Raw genomic sequence first — 24,112 nt, 5'->3', positions numbered from 1 at the left:
ATAAGACCCGGTCTTATTTTTGGGGAAACGTGGCATTAGAAAAGAGTGAGTAAATATTCTTTAAAAAAAACACTAGAAATAGAAGTAAACCTCCTTAGCCTAATGAAGTATATGTATGAACAATTTACAGCTAACATTATGCTTAATGGCAAGAAACTGAACTGAATGCCTTCCTCTGAAGCTGAGGAAAAGGGCAAGAATGTCCTCTAATCACTCATCCTCCCCGGCACTGGAAGTCCTAGCTAGTGCAATTAGGCAAGATAAAAGGGTACAGATCAGAAGGGAAGAAATCAAACAGTCTTTATTCACAGATTATGTGATTGTATATGCTGACAATCACAAAGAATCTTCAAAAACGCTACTGGAACTAATAAGGGAGTTTAGCAAAGTCACAGAATGCACTGTCAATATACAAAAGTTAATTTCAATGAACAACTACAATTTGAAATTTAAAAAATACCACTTATCATCTCACACACCCAAAAAACCCAGAAGTAATTTGGCATAAAGGTAACAAAAATGTGCAGGATTTGAACACAAAACACTAATAAAAGAAATAAAAGAAGACTTAAATAAATGGAAAGATACACCACTCTTCTTTTTAATACTCCCTTTTTTCATTTCCTTCAATACCACTGCAACAAAAACCATATTGTTCATTCATGAAGCCTGGGGAATGGAGGAGGTAGACAACAGAGACAAAAAATAACTTGATATAGATAATTAGGTGGCTTATTAGACCCCACCACTAGAAAATTTTCACTGACCCCCCTTTTTGGGGGCAAGTTTTGTGACATCTTTTCTTTCCTCTCATTCACTCACCTTCTTCAACTCCCTTTGTATCGCCTTTCTCTTCCTTTCTTCTTTTCTCACCTATCTGCTCCACTCTCCCAAGTTCTTTTTATGTCTTTAAATGGAGTCCATTAGCTGTCTTTTTCACTTTATCAAATACCAACTCAAATGTTTAACCAATGGCTTTTCCTAAGTAAACATAATTTCTCTCTAAAATATCTGAGAGAAAGAGAGACTGAGAAAAGAAAGAAATTGAAAGACTTCTTCTACTCTCTTCACCTTGGTGTTCAGATAGAATTGATGTACATTAAATCATTATATCAGTTTATATAACTATGTATAAACTTACAAATATGAAATAGTGTTATATAGTATTATAATTACCAAACATAGCGACAACCTTGGTGGGAATGAAGGGCCTGGACAGACGATGGTCATGGAGCTAGCTCTCCATCCACTATTCCATCTGTTCAGTAAACAGTGCTTGAATACCAGCTCTGTGCCAGGCACTGAGCTGAACACAAACACAAAGAAAAATAACATGTAGTCCTGACCCTTTAAAAATTCAGTTCAGAGACAGAGAATAACGTAAAATAGAATAGGGTGGTTAACGGCTGTTTAACTGATCAGACAGATTTTTTTTTTTTTTTGAAGAGGCTACAATTCAAGTACCCTAGCCTGCTGTCAAACCTTATTTTCTAATTCGTTGTTCAGGCAAAAATAGTTACCTAGGTACAGTATAAAGAAGAAAATACTATACAACCAAATTAATGTTTTGGAATGCTGTTGGGAATATGTCTACCATCATGATACATTGGGAACTTTTAAATGCATGAGTAATTGTCTGTATGCTCTGAGGGCAAGCTGGAGAATCAGTATACGAAGTCTGACAATTAAGTTCACGAATTTGTTGCAACGATGTTGCTCACCTTTTTTGATATCAGAGGGATTATTCATTATGAATTTGTACCAGTTGGACAAAAGGTTAACCAAGTTTACTATTTGGAAGTGCTAAAAAGGCTGCGTGAAAAAGTTAGATGACCTCAACTTTTCACTAACAATTCATGGCTCTTGCATCACGACAATGCACCAGCTCACACGGCACTGTCTGTGAGGGAGTTTTTAGCCAGTAAACAAATAACTGTATTAGAACACCCTCCCTACTCACCTCATCTTGCCCCCAATAACTTTTTTCTTTACCCAAAGATAAAGGAAATATTGAAAGGAAGTCATTTTGATGACATTCAGGACATCAAGGGTAATACGATGACAGCTCTGATGGCCATTCCAGAAAAAGAGTTCCAAAATTGTTTTGAAAGGTGGACTAGGCACTGGTGTTGGGGCATAGCTTCCCAAGGGGAGTACTTCGAAGGTGACCATAGTGATATTCAGCAATGAGGTATGTAGCACTTTTTCTAGGATGAGTTCGTGAACTTAATTATGAGACCTATCTGTCATCTCTAACCAATACAGTATGCAATGAACTTCTCTATTTTCGAATTTGTGTTTAGATTCTTAAACTTACTTTTTCCATCGCTCTCTGAGCATTTATTGGTTTTCTAGTAAGAGCAGATAAAACTTTTAATGAAGCTGAATTGGTTTCAAGCATTGTTTCTGGAGTCAGACATTCTTGAATTTGATCCCTGAATCTGTACCTTACCATCTGATTAACACTAACCAAGTCCTCTAGGCTCATCAAGCCTAGTTTCCTTGTCTGTCAACTGGAGATAACAATGATACTTAATCCTATGGTGTGTAGTGAGGATTAGGTAAAACACTGCATGTGAAGTTCTTAGCACCTTGTCTAGCATGGAGTTAGAGCTGAAAAAGTGCTATTATTTGGAAAGAACGCTGGTTTGTAAATTACAGTACTTCTGAAGTGGCAGTAGAGGGAGCACTGTCATTGGAAACTGGATTTGAGAAAACTAACTTTAGATACTAAATCCTTTCTCTGTACAAGAAGACATTGTTTCTATTCTGATGAAGCCTGAGGACCTGCGCACAGATGAGCTGATAAGGCCCACATCAGACTGTCTTGTTCCAAATAATCCCTGGCTATACCACTCTGCTGGAGGGAAAGTGATATCTATCCCCTCCTCTTCCTCTCTCACTACCTCCAAAATAAGCAGCTCTACTTAGAATCGTGGGGAAAGCACAGTCGGAAGAACTGACTTTGAATACTCTCTGCCTCCGAAGTACAGGTGTGAACCTGCTTACTTCACTTTACCTCTCTTCATCTCTGTCGAAAACCCTTTCTGTACGAAGGTGAAGGGTAAACCTAGGGACCTCCAAAGCCTTACAATCTGGTTATTAGTATCCCATTAATAACAGTTATTATTGAGCACTTCTCCTTATCTTATATACTAGATGTTTGAATCTTCCCAGAAATTTCATGTGGGATGTAATATCTTCATTTTTACAGGGAGTGTAGGGCTCAGAGAGTTAAGTAGCTTAAAAAGGCAAAATCAGATTTAGAATCTATATTTCTGCAAGTCTATATGAAGCCCCCTACCCCCCCCAAAAGAAAACAAAATTAGGAGCAAGACATAAATAACCAGGGCAATAGAGGGATCACTTCGTTGTAGGGGAGAGAGGAATTGTAGCAGCCTTTGAGTTTAGAAATGCACTTTGGGGTGTTTTTGTTTGTTTTGCTTTGTTGTTTTTTTTTTTCCTTTCTTGGCTTTGAGGAATTGATGAGGCCAAAGCCAGTATATGGCCAAGAAATTGAGGACCTCACTATTTAGACTGGATTCTCAGAAAGAGAAGCAAAGTGGACACAGAGAGACCTTTCTTAGAAGCTTAGCTCAGTTAATGAAATAGAAAGGGAGAAAAAGGTTTAAGGCAGATGGTTTAACCAAGAAAAAAATTGTTCATTTAGGTGGATAATCCCTCATGATATGTACTTTTGGATAAACTGATTTCAGCGGATAGGATATGGTGGATAGAGCAGAGATTTCAAAAGTGTTGTCTGCAGATCCTTGGGTTGGTCCTCAAGAAATTTTAAGAGTGTCTGCAGAGTTAAAATTATTTTTATAATAGTTTTGCCTTTTCACTTTGTTGATATTTGCACTGATGATACCACAGCAGAGGTGGATAGTGTTGGTGCATGAACGGAGACAGTGATGCTAAGTTATCTGAGTAGTCATTGTATTCTTCAACGCCACACACTGAACATCTGTAAAATGCCAGCTTGACTTAAAAACGTTTTTGATGCAGCAGCAAAATTAATATTATTAAATCTGAGACCTTGAATACCTGTCTCCGTAATATTCAGCGTGATGAAATGGGAAGTACACTTATTAATGTATGATGATCGCCTAAAGCAAAAGCACTTGTATGACTGAGTTGCCCACCAAACTGGCCGCTTTTTTTTCGCAGAACACTGTTTTTACTTGAAAAAATCACTGACAAACTATAGTTATTCAGATGTGGGTATTTGGAAGACATTTTCCTGAACATGAACACGGGAAATAATCCACAATATCTGTTTTCAATAATAAATTTGGAGCTTTCTAGCAAAAATTAGAATTTGGAAAATTTGTGTCCTTCCTATGAACTTAACAGTTTCCCAATACTTAAAAATACTTGTCTAATGAGATCAGTGGTGCTATTAACTAATGGGATTTTTTTTTTATATTGAATGATGGAATGTGTCAGCCTTTGGAAGAGCTGCCTAATTCAGTGGACCAGTATTTTCCAAATGACCATTGTGTGATATTACAAAATCATGTGTGGGTAAAAGTTCCATTCAAAACACAAGACATACCAGTGGATTTGGTAACAGTACTATGTATGTAAAGTTTGCTGACATGATTTTACATTCCACAGGACAACTGACCCTTAAGAAACTATTCACTTCTTAAATTTGGGTGTGGCATCAAAGAAGTATACCCACAGTATCTGAAAAGGCTATTAAAATGCTTTTCCCTTTTCCAATTAAGTTTCCGTGTGAGTCCAGATTTTCTTCAAGTACATCAACCACAACAATGTTTTGCAACAGATCAAATGCAGAAGCAGATGTAATAATCCAGTTGTCTTCTCTCAAGCCAGACATGAAAGAGATTTTTCAAAAATGTAGATCAATGCCACTCTTTAATTTTTGTCTGTTGGAAAACATACTTGTTTTTCATAAAAATATTTTTAACACATAATAGGTTTATGATTATAATTTTCAATGAATCTATTTTAATTTTTTCTTATGTTTAATTTTTGATACAATAAATAAAAATTTAATACAGAATAGTAACATACAAAACTCCTTTGGAGTTGTCCAAAGTTTTTATGAATATAAAGATGTCATGAGACCAAACAGTTTGAGAACTGCTGGGGGAGCCCCAAGATGAGATTCTTAAAAGGAAGAAGGGAAAACATTCTCTGCTTTATATAGCAGACACTCAGTAGTTGAGTACAATGATGATAAGACACACAAAACCAGTATGACTAACAATGAGGCAGGAAGTGAAAAGTGCTAAATGAGTGGTGCCATCCAATAGGCTTGCCACTGGCCACATGTGGCTAGTGAGCACTTGCAATGTGGCTGGTCCACACTGAGACAGCCCAGAAGTGTCAAATACGCACCAGACTTCAGGGATTTAGTATGAAATAAGAAATGCAGGTATCGTAGTAATAACTTGTATTGACATATATGCTGAAATGTTAATATTCTGCACGTTTTGGATTACTGATAGTATTAAAATTAATTTCACTTTTTTTTTTTTACCTTTTTAAATGTGGCTACTAGAAAACTTAATATATGTGGTGTGTATTTTGTTTGCCTTGAACAGTGCCAGTTTGGACGGGAGGTATGATGAGAATTCAGAGCAGGGAAAAGTTGCTATGGTTGGGGTCATCAGTGAACTTTCTTCCCGGAGAAGGATACAATTTCAATAAGTAGACAAGTTAGGGGAAGAAAATGCAGATGAAGGGAACATTAAAACTGAAATACGAGAGGAGAGGTTAGTCTAGGGAGCAGAAGAGGCTGGTCTGTGTTGGACTGTGAGCTCCTATAGGGGACTTAAGTTTCCTGGATAACTTGGGAACAAATGGTACAGAGCTTGCAGTACCAAGAATTTGGTCTTTTTCATATAGAGAGTGACCAGTTCCCCAGCAGAAAACTGGACTTTTCCCCATAACTTATGGAATAGTGTGAATTAAGGCCTTTCTGCATGTAGGGAAGAGCTCCTGGAAAAGGCGTAGGGTGCAAGCCAGGTCCAGGCTCATCTGACTAGTGAACTTGGAGTGAAGTCCCAAGTATGACTTTGTGGTTGATTGATTGATTTTTTTCCTGAGGGAGGGAAAGGGGTACATTTAAGCACATAATAGTAATGTCACCTGGGAGGCCCGGAGAATCCTGAGGCTGTAGATGTGTGATGCCTGGTCAGGGCGAGTGACGAAGCAAGCTGTTTACCTTGGTATGCAGTATTGCTCTAGGCATGTACATAAGCAGATTTAATCATTGTTTCTATCTTTCAAGCTATCTCCCTTTATTTTTGTCTTTATTTTCATGGAACTCTAGCTGTGTGTCAGGGGGTTAACAATCTAGCTCTGAGGAGATGAAATGAAAAGACCACTAAGAAGGGAGTTGAAATATCTGGACTCTTACCTAGTCTCAGCGGCTAACTCATTGAGTAAGTTTGGTTACCTCTCTAGGCCTCAGTCTCTCCAGATATGAAAGAAGAGTTAGAACCAGATGAGACCAAGGCTCCCTCCAGCTCTGTGATTCTAGATCAGGCACATGTCACAAAGGGAAAAAAAGCATACCACAGCAACCAGGAATAGGGCTACTGGGGAGAGAAGGAGACTGCTGGGCCAATAGGGGCAGGCTTTCGGTGGCTTTCACAGGGGCTGGGCCAAACCTTTGGGTGAGGCTGTCCTTCTCCTAGGGATCAGAACCTGCTGGAATTGGACCAGAGTAAGGTCTATGAACTTGGTGTTTTGATCCTGGCTACCCACCCCTTTCATCCTTGGGACTGGCTCACCAGGGTGAGTGGCTCTGAAAGGAGGAAGGCAGGATGCTAGGAATTTAGCTCCAGATAAGTAAGTCTGCAGGGGGTCCCAGATTGTCTGGGGAAATCACTGATGAAAATGAGTGTGCCCACCCACCCACCTCCTCCTAACCCTCTTGGGTCACCTGCAGCTGCAGGTGACTGATGGAGTTGAAAGGAGAGGGCCTCTTGCACAGGGGCTTCAGCCTGTTTCTGCTCTTAGCATTTCTAGAATAGAGAGTGGGTGGGAACTGACCCAAGTAAAGTCCCAGAGACGCTAACACTGACGCACAGGAAAGCCTCAAGTGGGAGGAGAAATGCAAATCCTCTACTGATGATGGCATCAGAGGCTTTGTCCCGGGGAGTGTGAGGGGAGATTCTGGCTTTGGACTTGAGCACCGCCTGGGACCTAGGCTGAGGGAGCCAGGTAAGCAGGCAGATCACACCTTCATATTGCTTTTTCGGAGAAGAACGGGCCAGGAAATGCTTCTGCAGGCTGCTGCTGAGGCTTTGCTGTTCACTTGGTGTTTTGACAGTTACTTTCTTTTGACTTGTCTGAGGTTAGGTGATTTTGAAAAGAAGCCTCCAACTCCGTGATTCAAAGATGCACTCCAGTGCAGGTCTCTGAACAGGAGATTCGCGTGTGTGCTGTGCCGCCGGGAATCTGAACGGTGGGACAGTTGTAGCTGATGTGGAAGTGTGTCCTCGCCGAGTGCTAAAAAGTGAGCCCCTCTTCACTTTCTTAGCCAGCTTCTCTGAGTTACGGTGTCTGACATTGGACGGCGTACTTGGGTTTCAGAAAAAAAGTCCAGAGTTAATATAACCAGTGATTCTGGCTTTGATGAGAGCAAGTGATGTTTTAGAGCAGATCATCTCCTTTGCAAGCTCTAGGCCACAGAGCCCACAAAGCACCATCAGCTACCCACCAGTGGGACAAAAACAAAATGCCCTTTTATATAGATCTTCTGGGACCAGGCGTTCAAAGAGAATAGACAGGCACTCAGTTTTCAAAACAAATGTTCCATAGTTTTCTTGGGACTGGAGAATTAACCCTTCAAGAGTGAAAGTATAGAAATGTGCTGGAGGAAGTCTGGAGACATTTCTAGAGGCTGCAACGGAGAATGTCCTAGGACTATACACCTTGTGCTTCCTCTTCTCAGCCTTGAGTTCAGCGCTCTGAAAATTAAACTTGGGTCCTAAGAGTGATCTATCTAACTTTAGGATAGGTTCACTTGACTTAATTCTTTTGTTAAAAAACAGATTTTTATCCAAATCATAGCAGATTTAATAATAGTAGCAATTAGAATTGCAATGCGATTTTCAGCTCATGTTCTCTTGTCATTAACTAGAATAAATTGATGGGCTATAGAAGGACAATGTTCATAGCGGCATGGGAACAAATGTTCCAATTTTGTGTGGAACATATATACACCCACTATCTGGAAAAAGAGATGCATTTGGTGTCAGGAGACCTCTGGTCAATCTTTAAAGCTGTGCATTGAGGAGTCATTTCTGACCCTCAGGTTTTTTTCATTTTTAAAGTTGGGGTAATACTATCCATTTACCTTATTCACAACAACATCAGGAGTACCACTCATTGATTTAATAGACACTTAATGAGTACTTACAATGTGCCCAGAATTGTCATGTGTAAAGGTTCATAAATATAAAGTGATATGCAAATGAGACATTATTTCTTTTCCCAGTTGCTTTCTTTTAGCAAAACATTGGCATTAATTTTCTTCTATACATTTAGATGAGGGAAAAGTTGCCCCCAAATGGTTCCATTTGAAACCTGAAATATGTGAAATTTATTATCATGGTGTTCTGTAGAGAAAAGGAAACCTTAACTTATCTTCAAGATAGGCTGAAATACTTCGGTGATTAATCATATAAAAATTTGTTCTTTGATCTAGAATTGCTGACAAAACAATGAAAAATTTGACTTTTGAAACAGTAAAATACTGTAACTTCAAGGAAATGTCGTGTTCATTTCCCCGAGTTAGGAAATATGTCTAAAGCTTCAAAATTGGCCAGAATGGGGTTATGTGGGGAAACACATACTTTTTGTTTTATGACAGGCTGTCAAATACATATCAAGTGTGATTTCTTCCTCAAGTCACTTGAGGGTTTAACCACTATCAGGCGTACATCAGAGACTCCTTAAAAGTTGACTTTAAAAGCTTTGCCCAGCTATAGTGAATCATCACAAAAACAAATAAAAAATATGTATTGGTTGAGAAATGTTTTGAACTGAAAGAGTTAGAGCCCACAAAAATGCATACATGAAACTCTTCATAAAGCTAAGACCAAATTAGACTAAAACTCTAGAAACATAAGACTGACTCTAGAAGTCAGACACATCTGAAATGAAGAAAAAAGGATTGGGCAATTTCATATAAAAGAAGCTTTTATCAGGTATTCCTCACTTCTAAAGCCATAGGAGAGTCTTAGGAGGTATAGCTAAGTATGTTCTTTGCCTTTAAATTGCTCAAAGTCTAACAGTGTGGAGGGAGAAAGGGACATGGGAGGAGCTTGTTGTGAATACAAATGCGTGTAGATTAATGGGGGTGGGGTGGGGAGAGGGGTGTTGAGGAGAAGTGAAAGCTTCCTGGAAAACGGGGGAATAGGAGTTCCTGTTAGAGCAAAAAGGAGGTGGTTTGGGTGTAGAGGGAGTATCCTGTTTCCTTCATTAGGGATGATTTATGGAAAAGTTTAGAATTGCTTTATCTTTGGCTTTGAAAGCATTTTTTCTTTTCTGTTTTAATTGAGTGACCATAAAAGAAAAGTAATTTTCCTTCAGTTATTTAACTAATGGAAAATACTGCCTTTATTTGAAATCTAAAAAAAGAATAAGAGGCACCACAGTTATTAACATTACTTTTAAACCTTAAGTTTACCCCTTGTTTTACAGCATGTCTCAGTGGAATCAAGTCCAACAGTTAGAAATCAAATATTTGGAGCAAGTAGATCAGTTCTATGATGACAATTTTCCTATGGAAATTCGACATCTGCTGGCCCAATGGATTGAAAATCAGGACTGGTAAGATCAAATATTATTTTGTTTCTCCTAGAGGTTGATGCTAAAATCCTTTATACTTTATCCCTATGGATTTATTCTATGGCCCACTTTTGACTCAATAGGTACATTCTTTTAAGATAAAAATACTTCTTCAAAATTTTGGAAAGGTTTTTCCAAGGAGGAGAATCATTGTCCTTTCTGGTTTCATCCAGAAATCTAAGTTTTAAGCTTTGTTTTTCTGTAAGTCAAAACCCCAGCAATTTTTAAATATTAAAAATTCAAGAGGGAAGTCTACTGTTTATATTAATTCTCCATCACAGACTCAGTGTAAATAAATATTTTTATTAGTATGTTTTACAAACATTCTTTTTAACTCTATTCACCTTGTACAACTAGAAACAATTTATTTATGTTTTGCTTTAAACAAGTCATCTAACTTTTTTACTGTGGTAAAGTATACTAATATAACCTTTACCATTTTAACCACTTGTAAGCATACAGTTTAGTTCCATTAAGTGCATTCACATTGTGCTTCCATCACCATCATTCATCTGCAGAACTTTTTCATCTTCCAAAACTGAAACTTTATACTTATTAAACAATAACTCTCCGTTCTCCCCATCCCAGCCCCTGGCAGCCACCATTCTAATTTCTGTCTGTATGAATTTAACTACTCTAGGTACTTCATATAAGTGTAAGCACAAAATATTTGTCCTTTAGTGACTGACTTAGCATATATATATTAGCATATATATATATATATATATATATATGGGATATATATATATATATATATATATATATATATATCCCTTAGCATATGTATATATTTTTAAAACTCATCATGTAGCCTGTATCAGAAGTTTTTCCTTTTTAAGGCTGAATAATAATTCTATTGTATATTCTGTGTGTGTGTATATATATGTATATATGTGTATGTATATATATGTATATATATAACATTTTATTTATCCATTTTTCCATCAATAGACATTTGAGTTGTTTCTACCTTTCAGCTATTGTAAATAAAGCTGCTATGAACGTTGGCGTACAAATGTCTGTTCAGGCCCCTGCTTTCAAGTCTTTTGGGTATCTACCCAGGAGTGGAATTGCTGTATGTAATTCTGTGTTTATAGTTTGAGAAACCTCCATCCTGTTTTCCACAGTGGCTGCATCATTTTTCATTCCTATCAACAACATACAAGAGACCCAGTTTTTCAACATGTTAATACTTATTTTGTGTTTTAAATAATTGTATCCTAATTGATGTGAAGTAGTATCTTCTTGTGTTTTGATTTGAATTTCCCTAGTGATTAATGCTATGGATATATTTTCATGTATACAATTATTTTTCCAGCAAGAAGTACAATTTTTTAAAAGCCGTTAAACGCTTATTACTGTGGAATAGATTTATCATTTTAAAATTAGTGTGATAGAAAAATAGACATTTTACTAAGTTGTTTCCTGCTGTGTAATAACACTTTTGTTTTTTAGGGAGGCGGCTTCTAACAATGAAACTATGGCAACAATTCTTCTTCAAAACTTGTTAATACAACTGGATGACCAGTTAGGTCGTGTTTCCAAAGAGAAAAACCTGCTCTTGATACATAATCTGAAAAGAATTAGGAAAGTCCTTCAGGTGAGAATGCATTCTAGTTTTTCAAAATATTTGTATTTATGAGTCTTAAATTTAGTAAAAAAAAAAAATCAAATATGTGCCCTTATGTTATTTTCAAATGAGATCTAAGAGTGTAAAGTCTGAATTGCCTTACCATTTTAAATTTTGTGCCCAATTTTATTTTATTACCCAATGTTTGTTTTTCATGAACTTTTGAATCTAAGTGTGCTGTAAGTGGGAGGGTATGTGTGATTTACATATGACTATTTGAGTTATGATAGAATTTGACAATGCCGGGATTTAAAAGATAATAATATTGTGGCTATTCCCCAGTCCTCCCTTGCTTTTGTCTTTTATGTAACAATTTAGAGTTAGAATTATTCTCATTCATAGTTGGAAGCATCATGGTTGTATGTACCTTCCAGATTTGGTTATCTCACCTCTTTCAGAAACATTCTTTGGTGTACTCTAGAGCTTTATTCCAAAGGTTCACACAGGCAAAGCCCATCTTTGCGTTCCCACAGCACCTGGAAACACATCTGTACCATAGCATTTAATATATTCTACATTAGTGTTATTTCTGTGTATTTGTATTCTCCGCCAAACTGTGAGTTCCTTGAGACAAGGATTTTAACATTCAGCTTTGAATTCCCAGCACCCACCAGGAGGCTGGATATAGGGTAGATATGTAATATTCATTGATTAAAAGGATGAATGAATAAAGTGAGTGAATCAGGGATCTAAATAATTAAGAGCAGGGTACTGCTGAGCTAAGCCCAGAAGTGTTGACGTAGCACAATCTGAACATGGACTGCTGTAATATTTACTGCGTGCCTATACAACATATTAAATAACATGAAAATTACAAGTACCGTTTCTCAGTGAGGTCTTCTCAGAATCCCAAACTTACAATGAATATATTTTTAGAAAATTTTACCGAGACTATAAAACAAATGTGCTTGAAGTTACTAACAATTTTGAGAGAGGCAAATATATTGTCTTTTTTCTTACTGTTTGGGTTGACCTGAGCCGTCTTTGCCCTTGTCATCCTGTACAAATTTGCAGGATACTTGGCTGGGGGTAAAAAAATAGCTTGTTGCCAACAAAACGGGATCTTTCACAGCATAAAGCAAACTATCTCTGATGGCGATAAGACATTTAACTTTGGCTTCATCAGCTTAACACTCTTCTCAATAAACCTAACACAAGGGTTGGCATACTGCTTCCTGCAAGTCAAATGTGGCCATTGCCTGTTTTTGGATGGCCCATGACTAAGAACAGCTTTTACATTTTTAAGTGGTTGAAAACATAAAAAAACATAAATACACCTGTGACATGAAAATTATATGAAATTCAAATTTCTGTATTTTAGTGGAACATGGCCATTCTCATAGCACACTGATTTTGGCTGCTTTTGACCTACAACCACAGAGTTGAGTGGTTGTAACAGAGACTGTATGGCCCCCAAAGCCTAAAATAAAAATACGTTTATGTGATTGTGTGTGTGTGTGTGTGTGTGTGTATCAGGCATATTTATCTTGCCCTTTATAGGAATGTTTGATGACCTCTGGCCTAGAAACAAAGGTTCTGTATTTTGCTAGAGGGGCATAGATGGGTAAAAATGGATGATGCATGGTCTTTGAAAATTCTGACTCTCAAAATGTGACCTTGGGAATATTACTTAATCTTTCTGAATTCCCATATCTTTTAGTGTAAATGAGAATGATTGGTATTTATTTGCCTTTTGAAATTGTAAGGAAGATTGGAGCTTTTATTCTGGCAAGAAAAAAAAAAGGCTTTCAGGAAATGGTTCTTGTTGATAGGGAAAATAGCAGGACCTGCCTGGTATAAATCAAGAGTCAGTGTACAGGCCATCTTTTTTTTTTTTTTTTCTGTGTAGGTATCAGATTGCGAGGGAGCTCAAGAACCCTCAATAACTCGCAGTCACATTTCAGCTCAAGCACGAACTCTTGTGCTTATGTCACTGGTCCTTCAGCATCTGGCCTCTGTAGGCTTTTACCAACAAACTGCCCTGAGCTGCTCAACACCCCTGTCCCAGAAAAATAAACCTACTCCTTATTTCCAAACACACCAAGATCACTGTTTGACTCTGAGCCTAATTCATGACTGTCCCATAGCCAGGCATGCTCTGCCATCCCTCTTTCTCCAATCCACTTCCCATTCACTCCTGGAGGCACTGTGGCGTTCCCGGGGCTGCAAGGCTAACACCTGCATGTTAGCCCTTTTTCTGATCCTTCACAGAGCACTGGTTGTAAGAAAACCAGCATCTCGTCAGTGCTGGATATGTCTAAGCAGGTCACAAGCTCTTTGAGGGTAAAAGCCTGACCTCCTTTTGTGACCTCCCTCTTCCTTCTACTACCCAGTGTGGTTCTACTATAAACAGGGAGCTCAAAAAACAGTTTGGTTGGTTGAGATATTTTGAATTGACAAAAGCACTTGCTGTTTCTCTCCCCCCGCCCCTCTTCTTCCGCATCCCCCTATCCCACTCGGGTTCAAGCCATTGCTTCTCAGTCTAGTTGTGTAGGCCATTCTGGTATTATGAGCCTTGCGTAACCCCCTGTCCCCCCCCCACCCCCACATGCACACCCGGGTCGCTCCTGGCAGCACACGGTAGCCTGCCCCGACCTCCCGCTGCTCACTGCAGCCCAGCTCCCAGCCGTTGTTTACAATCCGTTGTTGACAATCTTAGCTGTAGAGGCCGCAGCTCATTGGCCCATGTGGGAATTGAACCAATGACCTCTGCATTAGGACCACGGCGATTCAACCACCTGAGCCACCCGGCAGGCCCGTACTTGCTGTTTCTTTCTTGTGCTTCTGCATATTTTGTTTTATAAACTATGCTTACTGGGTATTTATATATTAATTCAGAACATAGTAGAAAATAGAGATAAAGAACATGTCAACTATGGTTTTACACCTAAACAACCCTGTATTTCATGTTTCTTTTTAGTCTATCATGTTCCCGTTACTTTTTTTAATAAGACAAGTCTTTTTGATAAAACATGATTCCCTCGCAGCCCCAAAAGGAGGAAAAAAACCTATGGAAAGATTGTTGATACGGTGCTTATCTGGTTTAAGCATTTCATCCTCTAGAATTTTAAATACAATCTATTTTAACTATTATAAGAAAAAAGAGCAAATAATATGGTACCGGGGAACTAAGCCAGGTATAAGGTAGATTTATTTTAGTTCTTTATAGAGCAGTTTCAATATTTAAATTTACTATTTTATATAGCATCTACTTCTGATAAGAATTTAAAATGGCTTGTTATAAAAGACAAGTTAAACAAAACCACTGAACCAAGAGTAAAGGCAAGCATTAAGATGGGAACCAGTGAATACTGATATCCAGCTAGTCTTAGCCCCTTTAATGGGAGGCAGTCTCCAGTCAAGACCAGGAACAAGGACTGTATCAGGCTGAATTCTGGCTTTGAGACTTACTTTCTGTGTGTCCCAAAGCAAGATATTTACACTCTGTGGCCAAAAGTATGTGGTAAGAGCTATGTTAGGTTTTGCTAAAAAATAAATATCTACCCCAGATATTTCAAGAATGCTTCCCTTTGTTCTTAGATCTTAAACACACACACACACACACACACACACACACTCTCACACACACACGATTTTATGTTTTTTAGAGCAGTTTTAGGTTTACAGAACAATTGAGCAGAAAGTACAAAAAGTTCCCATACACTCCCTCTCCAACCCCTCTCCTCCCTTTCCCCTATTATTCACATGTTGCATTGGTGTAGTACATTTGTGACAATTGTTGAACCTGTTCAGATGCATTACAGTGGTACTCCTTTATCCACAGTGTCACTTTATGTGGTTTCAGTTACTTGCTGTCAACCGCAGTCCAAAAATATTACATAGAAAATTCCAGAAATAAACAATTCATAACTTTAAAATTGTGTGCCCACCATTCTGAGTAGCATAACGAAATCTCATGCTGTGTTGCTCCATCCTGCCCCTAATATGAATCCTCCCTTTGTCCAGTGTCTCCTCGCTGAGTATGCTGCCCATCCATTAGTCACTCAGTAGCCATCTTGGTTATCAGATCTACTGTCACTGTGTTGCAGTGCTGTGTTTCAGTAACGCTTATTTTACTTAATAATGGACAAAGTACAAGAGCAGTCATACAGGCAATTTGGGTGTGCCAAAGAGAAACCACAAAGTGCTTCCTTTAAGTGAAAAGGTGAGAACAGCACTATAAGATATTTTGTGTGATAGAGACCACCTTTACATAACTTTCATTATAGTATATTATCATTGTTCTATTTTATTATTAGTTGTTAATCTCTTACTGTACCTAATTTATAAGTTAAACTTTATCATAGATATGTATGTAAAGGAAAAACATAGTAGAGACATGCCCGATTTAGGATTTTTTGAGGGTATAGTGTAATGCATTCAATAGAAACTGTACTGTGAATTTTGATCTTTTTCCAGGCAAGCAATTTGCGGTATAATACTCTCTTGTGATGCTGGGCAGTGGCAGTTAGCCAGGTGATCAAGTGTAAACAACCAATTCTCTACAGTGTATTCATTGTGTTAGATGATTTTGCCTAACTGTAGGCCAATGGAAATGTTCTGGGCATGTTTAAGTTAGGCTAGACTAAGCTATGATACTTGGTAGGTTAGGAGTTTTAAATGCTTTTCTGACTTATGATATTTTCATCTTACAATTGCTTTATTGGGACATAACTGCATCGTAAGTCAAGGAGCATCTGTATATGTAGAGTTCAGTACTACCTACTGTTTCAGGCATCCACCAAGGATCTTAGAACTTATCCCTTGAGGAAAAGTGGAGAATACTGTATTATAATTTGTTTATGCATTTTTGGCTATAATGAATAAAGCTGATGTTAACATGTAGGTGAAGATTTTTGTGTCGGCATGAGTTTTCAACCCATTGGGGTAAGTAAATACCTAAGACCTTGATTGCTGGATCTTTGTTCTTGGACTACCTATTGCAAACTTTTTTCCTTGTTCACCTTCCTCTCTATGTCTCAGTCTGTTTGGGCTGCTATAACAAAGATAAAACTGATTAGGTGGATTTTAAACAAAGACATTTATTTCTCACAGTTCTGGAGGCTGGGAAGTCCAAGATCAAAGCACTGGCAGATTTGGTGTCTGATTCAGCTTCCTGGTTCATGAATGACTGCCTTTTCACTATGATCTCACATGGCAGAAGGGGGAGGGGAACTCTCTGGGGTCTCTCTTATAAGGACACTCTCATTCATGAGAGCTCTGCCCTCATGAGCCTCATGACCCAATTACCTCCCAGAAACTCTACCTCCTAATACCATCACATTAATGGTTAGGATTTCAACACATGAATTTGAGGGGACACAAATATTTGGTCTATAACAACCTTTCTCTCTGTCTTTCTCCCTCAGATAGAATGACTATTTAAAAAAACAATAAATAGGTGCACATTCATAATAAAAATTGTAGCAATACAGAAACATGCAATACAGAATACAGCAATACAGAAATCTGCCTAGTTATAATTATATTAATATTTGATGAGTGTTATTCCATAATCCATATATATATACATATATATGTGTATATATATATATATATATATATATATATATATATATATATGTGCAGATAGAAGGCTGGAACGCAGGCTGCTACTGATATTTTATACCCAGGAGCTACCAGAATTTTTGAAGTCTCCTTTGTCCCTTCTCTAACTCCACTCTGTTCTGTCCCCACCCAGAGAAACCACTAATCTAAATTTTGCTTTTATTAGTCTCTCCCATTTTTGTTACAGTTTTACCACATATACTGATATCCCTAGACAATATAGTATATAGGCTTGCAAGTTATGGAATCTCACATAAATGGGATCGTACTATATTTATTCTTTACAGCTTGCTGTCTTCATTCAACATAGTTCCTGAGATTCATCCATGTTGATGCATATAGCAATTTGTTCAGTTTCATTGCTACATAACATTTCATTGTGTGACTATATCACAGTTTATCCATTTTACTGTTGATGGGCACTTGGATTATTGCCAGTATTTCTTTGCTGTTTCAAACAAGGTTGGTCTGAAAAGTCTTGTGTGTGTTCCTTGGTGTAAATAGCACGAAATTCTCTAGGATATGCACCTGGAGTGGAATTGCTCAATCATGGTGATGTATACATCTTTAATTGTACTGGATAATGCCAAAATTGTGTTCCCTAAATGTTTATACCAGTTTACCGTTCCCCAGTAGCGTAAGAGTTCCGGCTCTATCCATATCCTTGCCCTACATGTTATGGACATATATTGTGCACCAATCTGGTGGTGTATCCATCTTATTTCTTCCGTTTAATTGTTTGTTCTTTTTCTAACTTCTTTATTCAAGTGCTTACTTCGTTTATTTTTCTTTTGTTCTTACAAATGAATTTAACTCTATACATTTTTTTAAGATAATTTTTATTTATTTTAGTATGTAGTGCTTTCCTTGTTCATATCTACATAGTCTATAGTTCAAATTTTGACTTCTATTTCTAGCTAGATAAATGTAAAAATTGTCCCACTGAAAATACATAGAAATGCTAGATAAAATATAATATACTTTTAAATGCACAGAGAAACTTATGACAAATTAAAGGGAATTTTTTTATAGTCAAAAAATTTTTTTCACTATAAGATAGAATTGTAAGTAGGAGCTGACATGGTGGCTGTCCTACATTTTTACATTCTAGAAATACAGGTCCCAAGCATGATAAATAAAAAGAAACTACACAAAGAAAGAAAAGATCCTACAAGCAACAAGAGAGAACAAACATATTACTTACGCAGAAATAAGAGATAAACTGAAAACCAAATTTGAAACAGCTAACAAGCAACAAAAGAGTAGAATAATTTCTTCACTGAGCTGGAATATAATATCCATCAACTTAAAATTCTATACACAGTTAATTATTATATAAATTTGAAGGTTCACCACAGCGATCCCCTCATAGAGGGAAGTACTAAAGGAAATTAAACACATGTTTAAGCATAAACGGTAAAATTTCAGAAGTACCACTACAAGTGAAAATAGAGTGTATTAAAAATTTAAAGCACAAAATAAGATAGATAAAAATTCCGATTGATATCTATTAAATGGACAAATATCAGCAGTCATAAGACAAATTGCGGTTTTTACAAGGATGCATCTAAAACATGAAATAATAAAAAGGTGATGAGATCAAAGAGGTGAGCAGGGGCTGTCTTTTAAAGAAGCTTGAGGGCCTGGTAAGCAATCTGCATCTAATGCTGAGTGTGACGGGAAGCCATTGAGAAATGTGAGCAGGGGTGTGACATGAACTGATTTGTTTTCAAAAGCTCACTCTGGCTGATATAACTTTTGTTAGTCAAGAAGGAATCAGAGAGACCTGTTAGAAAATTCCATTGATTTTTGAGAGCAACATATCGAAGTCTTTTTCTATTACTGTGGATTTATCAACTCTCCTAAACTTCTAGAAGTTTTTGCTTTATATATTTGTCCCTATTTTGTGAGGAGCATAGGTACAAAACAATACTGATGACAAGTTTTTTTTTAAAGAATCAATATAAAACATCCTTCTTTGATCCACTTTCTATTTTTTCATCTTGATATTATATTGTAAGGCTTTCTTTTTGTTATTATTTACTAACTGGCAAATGAATCCATCTCTTCATCTTCATGCTTTCTGTGTCTCTTTGTACTAAGTATTTTATAAATATCACATAGCAAATATTATTTAGTGGGCAAATGTTTAATGAGTCCTTACTATGTTATCAATCTCATTTTAAGCACTAGGGATGCAATTGGAGAAGTCATAAAGCTTACAGTCTAAAAAGTTCACACCTTCTATGTTTTTATTTTTAACTTGTAGGAACTTCTGTATCTGTTCCTCAAAAATTAGTTTTGGGAAAGTAAGGAGAAACAGGCATCACCAAACTTGTCTAATAATAGAAAAAAAAATCTCCACTAATTATTAGGGTGGTGCAAAAGTAATTGCGGTTTTTGCAAATTTTTTTTTTTTTTTAACCTTTTAAACCGCAGTTACTTTTGCACCAACTTAATAGAAGGCTGTATTCAGGGTTTTGGTGTGAATCTGTGGTTAGTAATCCCACCACCTACAGAACAGTTCTCACTGACCAGGATAATGACTCTTAGAGTTTTAAACTCGATGGGTGAGGAGATGCATGCAAGTGTAACCAACCTTCATGTGTTCTATCCTCTGCACTTTGGGCCCTCTCAGATGTCATTTGGGTTTGCCTGAACAAAAATACATGTTGGAGTGGAAAGCTCCTAAAATTTGGGCAAGGGGTGGGTTCCTTCTTAGCCCGTCTGTAAAAATCCTGTTGTTGTTTCTGAGTATCAGGTGAAGTAAGATTTTAAACATGACAAGGTGGAAGGTGCGAAACACATTTTTGCAATACCAGGGAAGAAAAATAGTTACTTGAACAAATGAGCCACTCTGATCTACTAGATCTTATCCTCGAACTCAGGCTATTTTCTCAGTTCACTCCTCTTCTTCCCTTCTGAACACCACACACAAACGGAAGCGAAGAGGTGACCTCAACCTACGGCTTGCTGTAGCTACTTTGTGTTAACTCTGAAAGAGCTGAATGGAGGGTTCAATCTTTCTGGTCATTTTGCTGCAGGTGGGCCGCAGCCAGTTTGTCATTCACTCCTCAGTTATTTCCTCAAGTCCCCAGGTTACACCTCCAAAATCTGTTTTCCTCTGAGATAATTACCTGATGCCAATATCACAGCGCTCATATTTTCCAGGCTCAGAGACCTGCATGTGGTCTCATTTAAGATGAAATGTGAATTAGTTGTCAAGATGTTGTTTGCTACGCAATTTGGGACAGCCTGCCATTTGGGACAGCCTGCTGAAGGCGGATGGTATGCAGTGCAGTTCCTTGTCCAGTGCACATGACACGAAACTGGAAATCCAGTATGATCATCTCAAGGTCTCACCCACCTGAAATTTTTTTCAGGAATAATTTTGTGCATATTCCCTCAAGCCTTTATTGTCTCCTGCCTGCCGGGTTTGCTCTCCCTCTTTAGTAAATCTTCTCTAACAGTTTATTTAAGTCTGTAATGATTTGTCCTTTGTCTGAATCCTGATTCTCCTTGAAGTGGATGCCAGTCTGATTGATCTTCAGCACTCTGTTACCACAACCTTCTGATTGGCTACTTTGGTCAAGAATGGAGGGATCTCACTCCCAGCTGCCGAGTGGGCTCCTGGGTACACATAAGGTGCTAAAGTGGTACAGGTAACCAAGAACAATATTGGTGACTAAAAAACGAGAAGACTTTCTGTGTCTCTATGGAGTCAAGAACTTGTCTATTTTCGATTATTTAGTCTGTGATCTCCACCTTAGTAGAAAGACGTGGGAATAAGAAAATAAGCAGTGCTATATGAAACTTGTAAAAAAACAGCTAACTTTCTTTTATACTTACCAAGTTTTCATAACTTATCTCATCTCTGTCAGGATTTATTTTGGAAAAGAAATTAATATCTCATTGGTTCCCTGTAGCTCAACACACCATCAGCTCACCATATTGCCTCCTTTAGATTCTTGTGTTTCTTTCCCTGAACAATAAAAAGTCTCCCCAGAGACAGAGGTGGAGACAGAGACAGACTTCGTGACAATAATGTGGAGGATACCGTGGCAGAGGTGAAAATGGAGGTGTGAAGACCTGTTTAAATATCATTGCTATAATTCAAGGGAAAGGAAATAGGATGCTGAGCTAGGCAATGACAATGGGGATGAAATAAATGTGTTGGAGTGGTGAGATAATTTGGTTAAAAGAATTGACATGTAAATGAGTAAATAGATATGAACTGTGGGCGAGAGTGAGAAATAAGAAATGGTTTTAGTTTGGATTATTACGTGGATATTAATGCATAATGAAGATTAGATTTGGAGAGGGAAGTGGGATAAAAAGATGAGTTTGATGAATTCTGAGTGGAGTGCAGTAGAAAGTTAATGGGAAGTTACTGGAACAAATATGCCTATATATTTGCCTGTCTCCTCCGCAAGACTGTGAATTCTTTGGAAACGCATCTTTTCATCCTCAGTGCTTAACACAGAGCCCAGCATGTAGGAGGGGCTCAGTGTCTTGTTTAATAAAATGAGTTAAGCTGACATTGAAATGTGGATACTGCCTTATTGTAATTAAGTATCCCCAACTAAATTGAGCAAATGTCATGTCATTATTGCAAATGCAGTTTAGAATGCATATAGCACAATTTAGATTATAAAATTTTCTTGGGAGAATCAGCAATTTCTAAGGATAAAGGGAATTGGCTTTGGGAAGAAGTGTTTTTAGAACTATGGCACATATAAGCGGTCAGGCTTGATGAAAGAAGGAAACAGGAAGAACTGAGAAAACTATTCAGAGGGAAAAAAGGAGACACTAACCTTCTGGAAGCCTGAAGAAAATGTGCTAACTTGGGAGAGGAGTAAGGACTGAAGTGAAAGGAAGCCAAAGACAAATGTCCTAGAACTACCTTCACCTGGGAAGGGGAAGGTGGTCTTTCTGAACCAATACCAACTCCTTAGGAGCTAAGTACTCTGACTCTTTGAGCTCCAGGATTACAAAAGATTTCAAACTTCCTCACACTATACAACACAAAATAATTGTTAGAGATTCACTTAGAAATTCCATAGGAGGGCGGCATCTGCTGTCCCTTTTCATATACAAACTGAAACATGTAGATTGGGGTCTAGTAGATGTTTTACTACAATGCACTTAGAGGAAAGTGAATCACTTTTTAAAAAACCTTTTTATTGATACCTAATATACATATAGTACACAAATCTTAATTGTACAGCTCAATGGATTGTTATTATTATTTTATGTAATCCATATAACTACCACCAGATCAAGATGTAGAATGTTTTTTTGCACCCAAAAAAACTCTTCCTTGCTTCTCCCAGTCAACACCACTCACGAATCTTTATAGATTTGTTTTGGCTGTTTTAAACTTCATATGAACAAACCTTTACATAATTCTTTTTTAAACTTTTTTCACTCTACATGATCAGGTTTATCCATTTTGTTGTTTGTTGCTATAGTTTTGATTTTTTTTAAATTACAGCGTAGTATTCCACCGTATGAATATACCACGATTTATTTGTTCATTCTCCTGTGGATGGAAACAATTTCCAGTTTTTGCACATTATAAATATAGCTGTTACAAACATTCTTGTTTGTATCTTTTAGTAGATATATGTACTCATTTCTTTTGAGTATATTTTCTGAAGTAGAATTCAGTAATAGACGTTTGGATTTAGGATATGCTGCCACACAGCTTTCCATAGTGGTTGTAGTGACAACGTTCTCTGCCACAGAAGTGTATCAGAGTTCACTCAGCAAACATGCTATTGTCAGTCTTTTTATTTTAGCCATTTTAGTGTGCCTATAGTGGTATCTTATTGTAATTTTAATTGAGTTCTTCTAGTGATTAATAATACTGAGAATCTTATGATTGGTGGCCATTTTGATATCCTCTTTTAAAAGCGACTATTATTTTGCACATTTTAAATGTTTTGTCTGCCTTTGTTTTATTGATATGTCATGCTTTATATATTCTGAATAAGTCCTTTGTCAGATATATCTATTACAAATATCTTCTTCCACAATACGGCTTGCCTTTTCAGTCTCCTCTAGTGTCTTTTTTAGATAAACAAAAGTTCTTAATTTTAATGAGGACCAATTTTTCAATCTTATTTTCATTGTTACTTTGTGTTCTGTTTAAGAAATCTTTCCTTGCCCTGGATCATAAAAACGTTCTTCTAGATTTCCTCTGAGATTTTTATTCTTTTAACCTTTCACATTTAGGACCATAATCCATATTGAATTGATTTTTGTGTCTGGTGTGATGTGTAGGGGTCAAGGTAGACTTTTTCCATATAAATATCCAGTTGACCCAGGATCATTGATTTAAATGAGCATCCATTTTTCATTGTATTGCAGTGACATTTTTGTCATAAATCAGGTGACTTGTTTTTATGTGGGTCTCTGTTATGTTAGTCTATTTATCTCTCTTAAATCAAGACCACATTTGAGCTAATTACCATGCATTTGCCATTCAGTCCTGATGTATCGTAGTAATAGTCCACAAACTTTGCTCTTCTTCAGAATTATTGATTTCTACAAATAAAACTTCTGGGATTTTCATTGGAATTGTATTGAATCTATAGATCATTTTGGGAAAATATGACATCTTAATAATATTGGGTCTTCCAATCCATGAACATGAAACATCCATTTTTTTTTTTTTTTACAAAGGACAACTTTGACTATACCTTCCATCCTGTGATGCATTTTGCTATTTTCCCCCCTTCTCTTTCCTTTCCCTCCCTTCCACCTTTCATTCTGTTCATTGCCCACTACATTGATTTTATTATCTGTTAATGGGTCAAAACCTGTAGTTTTTAAAACACTGTTCTCGGTTATGCCTAGGAGGGGAATTGCTGGCATATGAACATTGTCTACATTTGTATAATAGATACTACCACATGGCTCTCCAAAGCAGTTTAATAAATTTATATTTTAGCCAGCAGTGTATAAGTGTTCTGGTTTTAGTGCCTCCTTATTGATACTTGCTGTTTTCAGACTTAATTTTTACCATCTTATAGTTGAGAAATAGATATATCATTATTAGTGGATTTCTCTGAT

General features: G+C 37.2%; 1 protein-coding gene across 1 annotated transcript in view; it reads left to right on the top strand.

Annotated features, from left to right (window-relative positions):
- Positions 1–7,138: 7,138 nt before the first annotated feature.
- STAT4 (signal transducer and activator of transcription 4) overlaps positions 7,139–24,112 on the top strand; it is a gene marked incomplete at its 3' end in the record, with an annotated part of 89,935 nt that continues 72,961 nt past the window's right edge. Inside the window, exons 1-3 of the mRNA XM_081051976.1 lie at positions 7,139–7,203; positions 9,691–9,819; positions 11,293–11,437. Of these exons, the coding sequence (XP_080908102.1) occupies positions 9,692–9,819; positions 11,293–11,437 (273 nt within the window). The 5' untranslated portion in view covers positions 7,139–7,203; position 9,691. The remainder of the gene's footprint in view (positions 7,204–9,690; positions 9,820–11,292; positions 11,438–24,112) is intronic.

This window comes from Rhinolophus hipposideros (genome assembly GCF_964194185.1).
Source record: "Rhinolophus hipposideros genome assembly, chromosome: 6".
Taxonomy (NCBI): Eukaryota; Metazoa; Chordata; class Mammalia; order Chiroptera; family Rhinolophidae; genus Rhinolophus; species Rhinolophus hipposideros.
Note: the sequence above shows the minus strand (reverse complement) of the source record. Positions and strands in the feature narration are given on the sequence as shown.